This window comes from Eschrichtius robustus, chromosome 6 (genome assembly GCF_028021215.1).
Source record: "Eschrichtius robustus isolate mEscRob2 chromosome 6, mEscRob2.pri, whole genome shotgun sequence".
In the NCBI taxonomy this organism is placed as follows: domain Eukaryota; kingdom Metazoa; phylum Chordata; class Mammalia; order Artiodactyla; family Eschrichtiidae; genus Eschrichtius; species Eschrichtius robustus.
Genome location: NC_090829.1, coordinates 64,491,954 through 64,506,692, shown reverse-complemented (window position 1 = coordinate 64,506,692; position 14,739 = coordinate 64,491,954). Strand labels below are relative to the sequence as shown.

General features: G+C 44.7%; 1 protein-coding gene across 2 annotated transcripts in view; it reads right to left on the bottom strand.

The window, feature by feature from the left end:
- Positions 1–169: 169 nt before the first annotated feature.
- MAP3K13 (mitogen-activated protein kinase kinase kinase 13) overlaps positions 170–14,739 on the bottom strand; it is a 165,376-nt gene continuing 150,806 nt past the window's right edge. For both annotated transcript variants that reach the window (XM_068546392.1, XM_068546393.1), the window contains exons 10-15: positions 14,307–14,423; positions 13,481–13,618; positions 8,592–9,378; positions 6,058–6,128; positions 2,996–3,293; positions 170–2,149 (exon numbers count right to left, since the gene is read on the bottom strand). In XM_068546392.1, coding sequence (XP_068402493.1) covers positions 2,048–2,149; positions 2,996–3,293; positions 6,058–6,128; positions 8,592–9,378; positions 13,481–13,618; positions 14,307–14,423 — 1,513 coding nt within the window. In that variant the 3' untranslated portion in view covers positions 170–2,047. The remainder of the gene's footprint in view (positions 2,150–2,995; positions 3,294–6,057; positions 6,129–8,591; positions 9,379–13,480; positions 13,619–14,306; positions 14,424–14,739) is intronic.

The following is a 14,739-nucleotide window of genomic DNA, read 5'->3' as shown; positions in this document are numbered from 1 at the left end:
ACACCTTCTGATCGACAGAAAATGAGAAAGATAATTATAAAATAAAATAACAATGATAATAATACCATAACTTAAGATCTTTCATGTAGTCCAGCTACAGAATTTATACAAAATGGAATAATTTAATGAAACAATACTGCTCTCTGTATAAGTTAAATATTTTCCTTCAGCCTACCTAAGAGCTATAAATTACAGACACTAAATTTTAAATCAATGTCTCAACATAAAGTGTAAACAAATGGAGGGATCAAACAAGCAAAAGGAACTGCTCTAAATTCCCTCCTGCTTTTCCTTTTTGGCCGATGCAATCAGTGACACCCAGAGGAGGGTGATGTTTTCATCTGCACTGGAAATGGTTTAATACCTGTGTATGTAAGTCTTTCCTGAAGTCCAGTCCGATGCAATATCAGAGCGTCTAGCCACCCTCTCCAGGTCCTGAGCTTCGAGGTTGTTTGGCAGTAACTGATTTTGGAGACAGAGACAGGAACTAGGCCAACATCTGTTTTTATATAAAATTCTAGATAAAAATTTCCTTAAAGCCAAGGCACCATGAGGTACCTTGGGATGTTTCTCAGAGCCCATGACCCTAGAGACAGGAAGGACCTCATGCCTTGGACAATATTTTTCCAATCTCTGCTTAGCATCAGTTGTTCTTTCTACGAATTTCCAAATCCAATTATTCAAAACTACATTGATCCAAATACATGTTACAAGTAGCATTTAACAAAAATGCTATCGTGATAGGGGAGGGGTTGCCCTTTGCAAGTTGCTTATTTTGCCTTTATTCTGATAGTGGTAGCCAGTCACTACAGCTTCTGGGATAGAATGAGTTAACAAATAAAAACATGGGGGATGGTTTGGGATTGGACATCGGGCAGACTGACACACCTCCTAGCTGTCTTCAAGGACTGTTCTGTTTACATCAATAAAACTCTAGTAGACAAGCAACCTGGTTCCAGGGAGGGGTGATCCCATCTTCTGCACGTAGTTGAACTGAGACATTCTGAAAATGTCCTTTTACAAATTCCACATTTGCTTTTCCAACACTGTTGGACATTCTCTTTTTGTCTTCTCCTTCTCTCCTCCTCAGGCTCTCCCTCCCCTGCCCCCTTTTTCCCTAAAAGAAGCAGCCAACAGGTGGAAAGGAAATGGGCTACAGGAAACTGGCACTTGAGTCTGAAAAATCAACACATTGGTCAAGGTAATGCATTTGCCAAGGTAGTGACATTGACGCATAAAAAGCAGAAAATTTGTCAAGGACAAGGTTGGACACTGTCTGTAAGTCTCACTACCAACGCTGCTCAGCATTTTAAAAATGAGATCAGCTTTGACACGCGCAGTTTTCTTTTTCCTCCTAGAGGAAGCACATGCCCTCAAAGGCCTTGGGTGCAAGTCTCTGGTCTCCAAAATTGTCTAGGTCTTTCCATCACCCATCTGGACAGGCTGGGTGGATTTAATGTGGTCTGTTCACAGATTACCTGGAATTGCTTTTCTTTTGCTGTTTTTGTTTTCTAAAATGTTCAGTATGTCTTGCTCTGGCTCTTCTTCAGTCACTTATGGCCAGAGGAACTGGTCCCCTGTTCAAGCAGCAGTAATACCTCCTGGCTCCACAGATTCCCAAGGATGTTGCTCCTGAATTCCACTTCTGTTCTTTCCTCCTTTCTCTCTCTCTCTCTCTCTCTTTTTTTTGCAAGAAATTATTGTCTTTCTCTCTATCATATATAGTTCACTCTTTACAGTACAAAGTGTTAAAATGTCAAACAAAAATAAATATCAGTGTTACAGTAGCTAGAATATTCAATAAAATAGATCCCTGCCATTCTTGATTGAAATGTTCAGTGAGACTTAATTTCATTTGGATATTTTTTTCCAGAGATTTGTGAAGTCTCTCACGTTCCTGTTATTGCAGCTCATGTCTAGGGGTAAGAAAGATGGGGCAGCTCTCTTCCCAGATGAAAAAGCAGGGAGAGAGTGGGAAGAGTCTGGGGGTGGGATGGATGTGAAATGCCAGTATAGTCATGAGATCTTCAGGGTGGGTATTCTTTCATTACCAAGTAGCAGAGCTGTAGTGTTTATTGGTCCTAACTGTGGCATCAGAACGCTCCCCATCTGAAGAGTCACAGTCCGATTCTTCAAACTGCATAGGATTCTGCAAAGTCAAGACAACATAAGACCTTAATTCCTTTCTGCAATCACTCAGTAAACATATTTTGAGCACCTCTCATGTGACAGGCGCTGTGCTGGGTTGCTGGCTAAGATACAGGAGACCAGGTCCTGTCCTTGTGGGGTTTACGGAGAAAGAAGACATATAAAGATGACGATGGCAATTATGACGAAGGTGATGATAGTGATAACAGTGCCCCCAAAGCCCTACATATATTGTTTACCACGTTCCAGGCACTGATGTAAGTGCTTTAACATCTATTAATCCACTCAATCCTCACAACAGCCCTATGAAATAGAGGCTGTTATCATACCCATTTTACAGATAAGGGAACTGACCTACATCGAGGTTAAGTGGCTTACCCAACGTCACACAGTGAGTTAGTGGAAAGGCTGAGATTTGCATCTAGGCAGTCAGATTTCAGGGTCTACACTTCCAACCACTATGCTATCGTGCCTCTCAGGAGGCAGTACCGTCTGTGAACGAAAGTGTTACATGTGCTCTGATAGCACGTAGGGGCTGGTGGGGACACAGAGGAGGGAGGCTCACACCCTTAACCAGGTTGGGAGATGGGGTCGGAAGTGATGCTTGAGTGAAATCTTGGAATGAAGGGTTCCTGAGCAGTTCCGTGTTTGTGCTTCCTTTGGGAGAACTGCCCCCATTTTGGGGGGCTCTGTTATCTCTGTACTTCTCCTTACTTCATGGAGGCAGTTGTTTTATCTTATATACTAGACGATGATTGTAAAGGCCCTAGGGACTTGAGCATGTTCTAACCCAAAGAGCTCCAGGAAGGGAAGAGTGATGAGAGGAGAAGGGAGGAGAAGCCCCCACCTCATAGCCACGGTCCTCCGTACACAGCTTGCCCAGAGACATCTGCGTCTTCACACGGCGCACAGCACACTCCTTGTCAGAGAGCCCGTCTGAATGCGAGGATATCTCAATGGGGATCTCCGGCGTCTGGGACAGCAGGTCATCTAGCTTCTCTGCCAGGCGGTCTTCGAGTTTATCTGCTAACTCATCAGGGCTGTTTGAGTGGTCACTGGTATTTCCTTCCTCTCCGTCAGACACAGAGAAATTCTCAGAGCTAAAGGTTGAATACGACTGGCAGCTGCTGATACAGCGATGGGGCCTAGAACCACAAAGAACCAGAGGAACTTAGTCCCGGGAATGGCTACTTTCCTTTTTTTTTTTGGCATGCCCCGGGATCTTAGTTCCCTGACCAGGGATCGAACCCACGCCCCCTGCAGTGGAAGCGTGGAATCTTAACCACTGGATCGCCAGAGAAGTCCTTACTTTCCTTTCCTTGTCTGTCAGTCGCAGCCTTGGTGGGAGGCGATCTAGTTTTTTTTCCTGCCCCTGAGGGAGAGTCAAATCCCAAAAGGTAGAAACTGTTTAAAGCAACAGAGAGAGAAATCTGAGCTTTGTTTTATATGTTTATGTGGCTCCACACAACGCTCCAAAACTGATGGCTACCGCTGGTCTTTGAGAAAATCAGCTGGTCTAATGACACTGTGTACACCTGTGTGGTATGGAAATGTTCACATTGAGAGTATGCTTCTTACACACAGAGAATCAACCACCTAGGTTCTCAAGGGTGAAAGAGACTTTGGAGAGTCTCTGGTCTGACTCCTCTCCCAGAGCAGAAAACTGGAGGCAGAGAAGGGAAGTGACTTGTTCAAGGCCACACAGCAGAGCTGGGCTCGGGCCAGGTCTACTCACGTGCCGCCATGTCCTTCTCTACCTGCCTGGGCATGGTGGGGCGTTTCTCATGGGGCAGAGCAGCCCGGAAGGCCGACCCCCAACAGAAATGTGCTTGGAAGGAACATTCATTCTGCAGCTGTGGGCACTGCCCAGCCAGTTGCTGGCTCATTCCAGGTAATGTCTGGGTTTAGCTCTGATGAGGCAAAGCTTCCGGGGTGGGGGGAGGGGATTTACAAAAGTTCCTCATTTCTTTTCCATTGTTTGCAAGAAGCCTAGTAAATAAGAATACTGTTAGCTTACGCTGACTTAACAAACAAAACAAATAAGAAAAAAGATTTCCTTTTCCCTCTGTCATTGTCTGATCTTTCTGTATTTCTTAGTACAAAGCGATTTTGATGGCATATGATCTGAGTTTGGTTGATGGGCAGGCCAGGTGATGGGCTGGGGGCGGGGGTGGCATCAAGGACACATGAAAAGAGGCCAGATGGAGGAAGCCCATGTGGGAAACGGAAGTTAAGGTAGGACTCACACCTTCTCAAGGCTGGTAATCCAGGAGCTTCCCTGGTGGCGCAGTGGTTGAGAATCCGCCTGCCAATGCAGGGGACATGGGTTCGAGCCCTGGTCTGGGAAGATCCCACATGCTGCGGAGCAACTAAGCCTGTGCACCACAACTACTGAGCCTGCGCTCTAGAGCCCGTGAGCCACAACTACTGAGCCCGCGCACCTAGAGCCTGTGCTCTGCAACAAGCCACTGCAATAAGAAGCCTGCGCACCGCAACTAGAGAAAGCCCGCGTGCAGCAATGAAGGTCCAATGAAGAAAGAAAGAAAGAAAGAGAAAGAAAGAAAGAAAGAAAGTCTGGTAATGCAGAAGGGAGACAGGGAGAAGAATGTTATAATATTAAAAGCAAAACCGTGAGGTAAAACCAAAATTTTGCATCATAGCAAGAAAGAAAGGTGGGAAGCCATCAGGTGGGCTGAGTTAATGGTGGTCATAGGAACAAAAGCTGGAAGTAACATAATTGTGATGCCTGTAGAATGAGGTCAGAGGATGAAAAGACATTTTATTTGGGCTCAATCTCACTGCATAGGAGAAAACACAGCGTCCAAGGAAACAACAAGACAGCAATGGCAATGTGGTAGGAACAGCTCAGGGGATAACAGATTTCAATTTTGTGTACAGCATAGGGACCCAGAATACAATTTACCAAAGTACTAGAAGTCCCTTGGTTTTAGGAAATTCCTGGTTCTGGGTAGGTACACAAACCTTCCTGGGGGATTCTTTAAGCCTTCCTCTTCAAAAACAGAATGCCTAGTAGCAGAAAAGGCCTCCTGGGAGGAAAACTACCTTCCATATTTCTACAAAAGGGTAGCTCTTAATTCTAGAAATGAGGGGTGTGGTCCTTCTTTAGTCCTATAAGCAAAGTTATTATTGCTGGCTAGGCAGGAAGCTATTTCTAAGGATGGGTTGAAGGAGGACTCGACTCATTTAATTATACTTAATTTGAGGTATAAAATCCAAGGCATGGAGAGTGCTATGGATTTAATTGCATCCTCCCAAAATTCATATGTTGAAGCCTTACCTACAATGTGACTGAATCTGGAGAGAGGGTCTTTAAGAGGTAATTAAGGTTAAATGAGGTCATAAGGGTGGGGCCCTAATCTGACAGGACTGTGGCCTTATAAGATGAAGATCTCTCTCTCCCTCCCCCACCATGTGAGGACACAGCAAGAAGGCTGCTGTCTGCAAGCCAGGAAGAGAGTTCTCACCAGGAACCTTGGACTTGGACTTCCCAGCCTCCAGAATTGGGAGAAATAAATTTCCATTGTTTAAGCCACCCAGTCTGTGGTATTTTGTTATGGCAGCTTGAGCAGACTCATATAGGGAGGTACACTAGAAACCAGTAAAATTACCCATAAAACAGCACAGCCATCTCTCATAAACTGCCCACTCTATTGTCAATTACAACCTTGAATCCATATTTATTTTCCCCATCTTGCAGTTCCTATCTAGTGAATTTGGATAAACTGGGATCTGCTGTGCATAGCCAGCTGCCAAAATGGGCAATGGTAGGTTCCAACTTCCCTATAAGCTGGCTGTTAGAAAGCGGCCTGTGATCGAACCGGAGGTGCGGCAAACTCAGGATTTTCCCTGATTACACTGAAGGCAATCACATGTGTTTATTGGTTTTACCTCTGTCTTCGTGGAAATTCAACTTCACTATCTACTTCCCCTTCTTCCTCTTCAGAGGAGTCATCTCCACTCTGAGGAGAACAAGGAGGAAAGAGTCTTATTTCTCTTTCTCTCTTACACACAAACACACACACACACACACACATGCACACAGTCCCTGTAAAAGATTTAATTTTCATCAAAGGCATTGAGTGGTAGCTTGCTGTCATTTTTAAACATATATCTCTTCATTCATTTAGCAACTTTCCCTGGGTGTCCATGATGAAAGGCCCTGAACTTGAAGAGGGGAAACCAGAGAAGAGGTCTTGGATTTTGGGGTGGTCTCTTGTAACCATTGTCACTTGTGGTTCTAGGCTCTGATATAGAGACTCCAATAAGAGGTGATCTTTCAGTTCTTCAAAGCCCAACAACTACTTTTTCCCCTTTTATGTACCAATCACCTTTCCACTAATATTATAGTTATCATGCTTACATCATCTCTACTACTAAGACATACATTATTTAGGGTCAGACCCCATCTTGTTGTACAGTATTCCTCCTCCACCATTAATACAAGACTGCATACAAGGTAGGTGCTTAGCCCACAACTGAGTCAGCATGTGGGCACAGATAAGAGAACTCTGGTTGGGACATCTGAGGCCTCATCATTGCTAGGGCTCTGTGGTTGATCTGGAAGGGTGGGTAAGTGTCCCATCTGAGAACATGATCTTCCCTGTGAGGGAAGATTCCATTTCCCTTCCAAGGCATAGGAACAGCCCCACTTCAGATCAACTGTCATTAATGCACGGGATTACTACAATCCCTTGTGAGGTGGGTAAGTGGGTCCAAATAACTGTACCAAAAATTGAGGATAATTTACCTTTAAAGTCAGTTCTGACAATCCATCACTTTTACCCATTTGTATTCTGATATGCTTTTTTGAGTAGGAAAGACAGGGATGGAGTTATCCTGACTGTGGAGATGAGCACTTCCCCCTAAAAGACCCGTGGGAGTGTATCTCAGCAGAGAGAAGTTGAGCTGCTTTGTGGGAGTGTGGTTTTAGTGAGGCCAAAAGTAGAAGGGGTGTGTTCCGTGGCCTGCAGACCCACGGATGCCTCAAAACGGCATCAGGATGGTTCAAAGATACATGTTACTTGGGAGGGGATGGGCAAATGGGGTGATTGCTAAAGGGTGCAGGGTTTCTTTTTGGGGTGATGGAAATATTCTAAAATTAGTTGTGGTGATGGCTGCACAACTCGAGAGAAAGAACTGAGTTATACACTTTAAATGGGAGAACTGTGTGGTAGGTGAATTGTATCTCAATAAAGTTGTTACCAAAAAATTATGTTATTGGCTTTAGGGGTCAGAGGAGCAGAGACTGACTTAGCCCAAATCCACTGCACTACCTGAAACACAATTTATTTCTGGGAAAGCTCAGTCAATAGCAGCACCGTATGTGGAGGAAGAAATACAGTTCTGAGACAGTGGCCTTCAGCTTCAACTTCTTTTCTAGTAAATGTCTAGTTGACCAAAACATACTCATTTACATTTTAGACATTTTCATTCCTTCAACTGAACTTCTGATGAACGATGATGATATGAAACAATAGTTAGAATTGAGTGGGTGTTTTCTCTGTGCTAAATACTTTTCATACATAGTGTTATTTTTAACACATTAGCAAGATGAGCTCACATTTTTGGAAGGTTGCTACGTGCCAGGTCCTGTTCTAAATGCTTTATATGTATTAACTCATTTAATCTTCACATCGACCAATGAGACAGGGTCCACTATTAGCCCCATTTCATAGATTAGAAACCGATGTTCATAAAGGTAATAAGTGGAAGAGCCTGGCTTTGAACTCAGGTCTGACTCCCAAGTTTGGGGTCTTAACCACAAGGTAGGAGAGGTAGCCCGCCTCCCAGCTAATAAACCACAGGCAGCCAGTGGGCGAGGAGGAGGGGAACAGGTTTCAGTGACTGAGAACCGGCTGGATCATGACGGTTATTAATTAAGGCGATACTGTGAAGAAAGCTAGTTCCATGGGGGATTAATAGATGTTATTTTAAAAAGGCAGTATGGTCAAATAGGTGAGGGAAGTGCTGGATTAAACAAGGTTATTGCATGATTTCTCAAAGCCCAGGATTTGTTAATGTGAGCTTAGGAAGCTCCAAGAGGGGACAGAGAATACTGTTTCCCAAACATGTTTTATAATGGGAGCCTTCCTTCTTGCTACATCCCTTAGGACTAGGCTAGAGTAGCGGATTCCAAACTATTTTGATGACGTGTCGCTAACGTATGGCTATTTTTCTATTGATAAATTACATACATTTGAATCAGTCCCCTGATTCAGGAGTTTCCAAAGTGCATTCCTTAGTCCATCACTTAAGCAGTGTGGAAAGTATTAAAAGGAAATAAACTGCTATTTATGCTTTTGTTATCTCATCCCTTTACAAAATGCATATTTTTTATGTACGTTTTATACTGCCTAGAGTATGACAGGCTCTGACATTCCTTGAAGGCAGTGATACACACCGCGGTTGTCATCACACCTTACCTTCTGAAGGGGCCTTGTTTTTCGAGGTAGAGCTGGGGGGGTGATGTGATGAGAGGTGTTGAGGGATGCTGCAGACCCACAGCCGCTGAATTCCTTTTCTTCCATTTTCTCAGAACCTTGGGCATTTTCCGAGAGGGGATTGTGTGCTGGTGGCTTGAAAAGGTTGGGGCTCCTCCTCACGGGCTCGGCAGAGGGGACGTCTAAGGACCCATGCTGTTCTGGCCTGCGCTGGAGGCAGGGGTCATAGGGGTCAGCCTGACAACAGCCCCAGGGGCCTGCCTGGCCCTTGTCAGGCTCGGAACTTTTCCAGCAATCTGCCGCCACGGCCGTGGAGATGAGGTCAGGGCTAGAGCCAGGCATCTGTCTTTGAGCATGGTTGCTGAGTGGGCTCCGCAGGGCTGCCGCGGGGCCAAAATACCTCAGGTTGTTGGCGCAGGTTGCAATGTCCTGTCCGTGCATGTCGAGTCTGGGATGGTGACTCTGAGACGTGGCGGGAGGGGGTTGCTGGTATTGCTGCTGGAGAGGACTACGGTGATGGGGAGAAGGGTATTCGGACTGAGCTTGGTGCAGGTAAGTGGGATGGGGTGAATTTTCCCGGGCTGGCTGGTTTTTTAAGATCGCCGCAAAGTCGCTGTGGCTGCCTCGGCTACTCCCACGGCGGTGGCGTGGTTTGCTCCGATATCGGCTCTTGCTGCTGGAGGTGGACATTTTGGGACTTCCGGACAAAGGGGATGCAGTGGGAGCCACTTCCACACTGGGGATACCTTCAGATCTCAACAGATCTGGCCTGGGAGAAAAGAACAGGTTTGGTTTTAAACACATGAAGACACATTCAAGTTTGGGGAAATGTATCCCAGACCTTAAAATACACGTAATCTTTGAATCAGCAGTTACATACACAGGGATTTATCCAGTGGAGATAACGGATGTGCACAAAGATGTATGTTGGAAGATGTTATGTTACAGCATTGTTTAAAATAGCAGAAAACTAGAAACAACCTAATCTCCACTTACAGAGGATTCCCTTTATTCCTTCTGGATTTTATTCTGTACCTCACTAGCTGAGTACTCAATCTCCTTTAAATTCTAAGTTTACCCTACAGGCTTCTTGACCTCTTCCTCATAGTATCAGCTCTCAGCTTGGTGCCAATATGCCAAGGCACAGGCATGGGTGTTTGCTCACGATCAGAAATCTGTCTGATGATGGATCCCACAAGGGATCACAAAGAACAGAGGTCTGGGACCAGAGAAGGAAACCTCAGTTAATTAGACAAGAGGCTAAATTCAGGGAGTTTCGTCTAGACACGGTCCCCTTGAGGGCCGCTACTAAGTCATATCCACCTTTGCATGTGGAGGACACTAGCAAGGAGTCTTGCTCATAGTAGGTACTCAATAAATGTTTCAGGAAGGGGCCGAAGGGGGTGGCAGTAGAGGAGGGGGAATTAATAGAGAGCCCAGGAGGTTGTGTAGAGCCAGTAAGAGAAGGGCTCATGTGGAACGACCCTGGTATTCTACCGTGTTCCTAAAGGGAGGAGGGCCTCTCTCAGACCACTGGGCTAGTCACGTGGATCATGTGCAGGAGGAACCCAGAGCCTGCAGGTAAACCTTACACACACCAACACCAAGGCACACAGGCAACCAATAAATGATTTCTGAACTGATGAACTGATTCAGGGCAGAGACTCTAGGATGCCAGGTAGTATCGCTACCTCCTTCCCCCCAAAGAGTAGCCCCACCCTTCTTTCGGACCAGACAGACACAAATGAGCTGGAGATTTCAGAGCTGGAGGGCCCAAACTCTTTTTTTTTTTTTTAAAAAAAACAACAGAATCCTTTACTCAAATGAATTATGAGAAACCCAATATATAAAATAGATACAGTAAGAGAACAGATTGGTGGCTGCCAGAGGTGGGGGTGGGAATAGGGGGTGGGCGATATGGGTGAAGGGGGTCAAACGTACAAACTTCCAATTATGATATAAATAAGTCATGGGATGTACAGCATGGTAACTATAGTTAATAATACTGTATTGTATATTTGAAAGTTGCTAAGAGAGTACATCTTAAAAATTCTCATCACAAGGAAAAAAAATTTGTAACTATGTGTGGTGATAGATGTTAACCAAACTTATTGTGGTGATCATTTTGTAATATACATATGTTGAATCATTATGTTATACACCTGAAATTAATATAATGTTATATGTCAATTATATCTTAAAAAACCCAAACCCAGATATAGTAGAGCAGCTGAAGAGAGGAGGAAGAGCAGAAGCCCCTCCCCGTGGGGCTCCCCCTCCTTGTCCTCTCTACCCCTGCAGTGGCCTCAGAGACACCTCTATTCAGCCCCTAGGGGGTCCCAGACCTTGTAAGGAAACCACAGATGCAGTTCTGCCTTCATCCTATGTGATGAAGAACCCAAACCCCAGCCAAAGTGGCTCCTGGTCTCACAGCTCATTACTGATAGAATCCAGACAAGAAGTCTCTCCTACTTGACAGTCTGGCTTGTTGGACAGTCAGAATACAGCTTGAAGGTGTGTACAAATCACTTGGGAGCTTGTTGAAATGACTGCATGGGTCTGGGATGGGGCCTAAGAGCCTGCATTCAGCAGCCACGCTCTCAGACGATGCTGAACTAAGGACTGCATGTTGAAGAGCCTCACAGGAAATCAGTAGGCATCAGGCAATAGGAGATGGGTTTTCTTCTCCTTCAGGAGAAGTTCAGTTAAAGGCTTGTCTTCGCACAGAAGTTCCAGGTATAATTGGTTTATGATGAGGCGGGTAGGGTACTGTGCTGCCGTCAGCATCTTCCTGTCTCAGATTCACAGCTTTGTGGTCAGCTGGCCAACTTGTGGCACAGAAGGCATCTGGATCGAGGAGGTCCTGGGGCTTTTTATTGAGGAAAGAGAGCCCTCCAAGGCCCAGTTAGGGCATCTATCAATACTTACACAGTAACTGGCTATGGCGGGATCTAAAAGAAAGCTGAGGTGAAAGTGCCATTAAGTCAGGTAAAGGCTACATTTATTGAACCTGGCAGTACAAAAATCAAAGAATAACGCTGAGACAGCACTTCACAGTTGACAAAGCAATTTACAATATATAAAACACAAGTTTACTACCATTACAATATCCATTTTACAGATGAAGGCACTGAGGGATCAGAGAGGTTAGCTGGCTTGTGTCCGTCACAAAGCTAGTAAATGGCAAAACTCACAACTTGAAGCCAAGTTTTTGGACACCAAGAAATAGTTCTTCCTCCATTCCAAGCTTCTCCATATTATGAAGTATTTAGATTATCTTATTAGACTATACTCACTCGTGATGGGCTTGGTGGATCCATCACTGAACTCCGACTCTCTTTTCAGTCCCTAACTAAACACAAACTGAAACCAAGGCTAAAGGATAGTGGATGGTTTCTCCTCTCTGATCGCCTCGGTGGGCATTGGCCTTCTGACTCCATAATCACTGGACTGTCCAAGTAATCTGAAACATAAATCCTTCAAGGGGCAATCAACTGAAAGCATAACTCTCTGCAGCTCTAATACCCACTCCGGGTTGCCTTTCCAGACAAGTTCAGCTCATCGACTAAGCATCTACTGGTGCTGTCAAACTCTTTCAAATGCATTTCTCACAGGCAAAATAAAAGTAAACACAAGCTCACACTGTGAAAAATTAAACAGTACTATTTTCTCCCAAAGTGCTCTTTGTTTTAACTGTCGGCAGACTGCAGGGAGGAGCCAGCAGGTGAAGTCTGTGCCTCGTTTGTACACCAAAAGAAGAGAGGTGCTGGGATTCCTGGAGGGTTTTGCCAGGTGCCAACTGAAAAAAATTTCTCAGAGCTTGACCAGAAGATGGTCAGGCATGGTAAGTAAAAGCAAAACTGGAATTAATCCATGTAGTTATCCCTCAGTAGTTTAGATTTATGTTAGTCATGCTGTGCTGGAATGGTCACTGTTCTGAAAGCTTTAAAATACACGCTTGGTTTGCATTTTCTCACTGTCTTTATTCTTACTGCATTTAGCTCAAGTCTCACTGCTGGGTCTACACCCCAGTTAAGGGATATTTCCTTCTTTTGCTTTAATTTAGGATAGGGTCAACTCTCCATTCCTTGGGAGGAATGAGGCTCTAGCAGAGTCTGGTAATAAAAACTGACTGGAAGAGCATTCTAAAATTAAACTAATATAAGGAAAATGTGTTATAATTAGGGGAAAGGGCATCTTTTAAAAAAATTTAAAAACCCATTTTTTTTTGAGTAACTATGATTTCCTAGGTGATTTCACACGTTGTCTTATTTAAACCTCATGAAAGTTCCACACAGGAGTGGGATGAGGGGAACTATATGGTTAGACACAGGTAATTATCAAAGTGCCTGCTTTTGTTTTCGGTGGTGGATTTACAGGCACTTATTACATTATTAAAAAGAACTAACTAAACGAATAAATAAAAGTGGGACATGCATGGACCAATGTTGCATAAATCAAGAATTACGGTGAACTCAATTCTGTGCACTAGGGGTCAAAAAAAGAGAAAGAAATCTCACGTGCTATAGTTATACTGTTTTACCCATGGGGTTGAGAGTGGTCAAGTGACATGATCCAAATCACACAGCTTCTAATAGGCAGAGCCAGGATTTGAATCCAGGTCTGTTTGGCCCCCAGTTCATTTCTCTTTTCACTATTCCATGCTAAGGTAATAAATATCAATGCCTCAGACAGTAAAAACTAGATTCCTGGAGTCCATGACACACTCTCTCCCACCCCCCTAGGCCATATCTAGAGGCAAGTGCGCTGACGACGTGGTACCGTGTGGCCACACCCACCATCATCTGATCATGTATTTTAGGGGCATGTTTCCCCATTTATCTGAATATCAGGTCAGTACAGGTGCTCACCGCTTGGCCTGCATCCCAGGTCTGTGAGGCACACCTTTCTTCTTCATGAGTTTCTCCATGGCATTAGGGTGGATTATTGGACGGACAGGATGTCGTTTGTATGTCCCAGGATACTTCTTCTCCACTGCTTGCTCACGCCTGAAGAATGAAAGCAAAAGCTACGTCTCAGTCACCGCAGACAGAAAAGATGGGCAGAATGTTTTCACAGGTTAACTCCACCCACAGATTCTGGCCACACTTAACAGATACAGGCTATCTGAAGAATAGCAAGGCGGCTCTTTAGGTTAAAAAGGAAAAAAAATAATAACTCAAACTAACCTGACTTCATTTTTTTCTTCAGGTCGCAGATGGACTTGGAGGCCAACCTTCCCGTCCCCAACATGCCTCATGAGACACAAAGCAGTGGCTGAAGTCCTACTTATTTTCAGCAGCTGCTATTTTAGTCAGGACCCCAGGGCTTCTCACCATTCTCAGGAATACCCTGAACCACTTGCAGCAGCTGCCTTACTTCCCCAGGGGGCAGTAAGCTCCCATGCATCCACACCAAGCTCTTCTTGAAATGAGGACCCCTTTCCTGAGCCATTCGGCAGGTTGAAGTTGCAAAGGCTTGTCAAGCGCACAGTCCCCTAGAACCAGCTCTGTGGCAACTCCACTCAACTGTAAGCCTCACCGGGGCGGGGACCTGTGCCCGGCACATGCCCTAAGGAATGTTGGGCGGACGAATAAAATAGCTGCCGGTTCTGAGTAGCAGCAACCTGAAAGAGTAGTACAATTCAGCCAATTGATAGACCCACATCAGTCAGGACACAGTGGTCTGGATACATACTTGATTAGCTCCTTCTCCCGCATTTCTAGCTGCAGCATGATGGCACTCAATTCCATGTATAAATTATTAGCCCGCTCAAGTTTTCTCTCATAGTGCTCACGAATATCCAAAGCATGCCTATCAAAGAAAACACAGAAGCAGTGAAGCTGATGAATGTGAGGGAGAACTAAGGTCAGCTCTAAAGAAACAAGAACAGGATGGTTTATCTCAAAAGCATTTGCCCAGGGGCCCTCTAAATTTAAGACTCCCTTGTCCAATGCAAAGACTCAGACAAGAGTGAGTGGGAGATGGGAAATCCAAGTTTTCCACTTAGTTGATTGTTAAGGGTCATATCCAGCCATGTAGGATAGCCAGGAGGGTTACAGATAAAACTGAATGCAATTTATGTATAATTTACAGCCTTTGTCTATGCAGTATTGGCAATATCTTAATA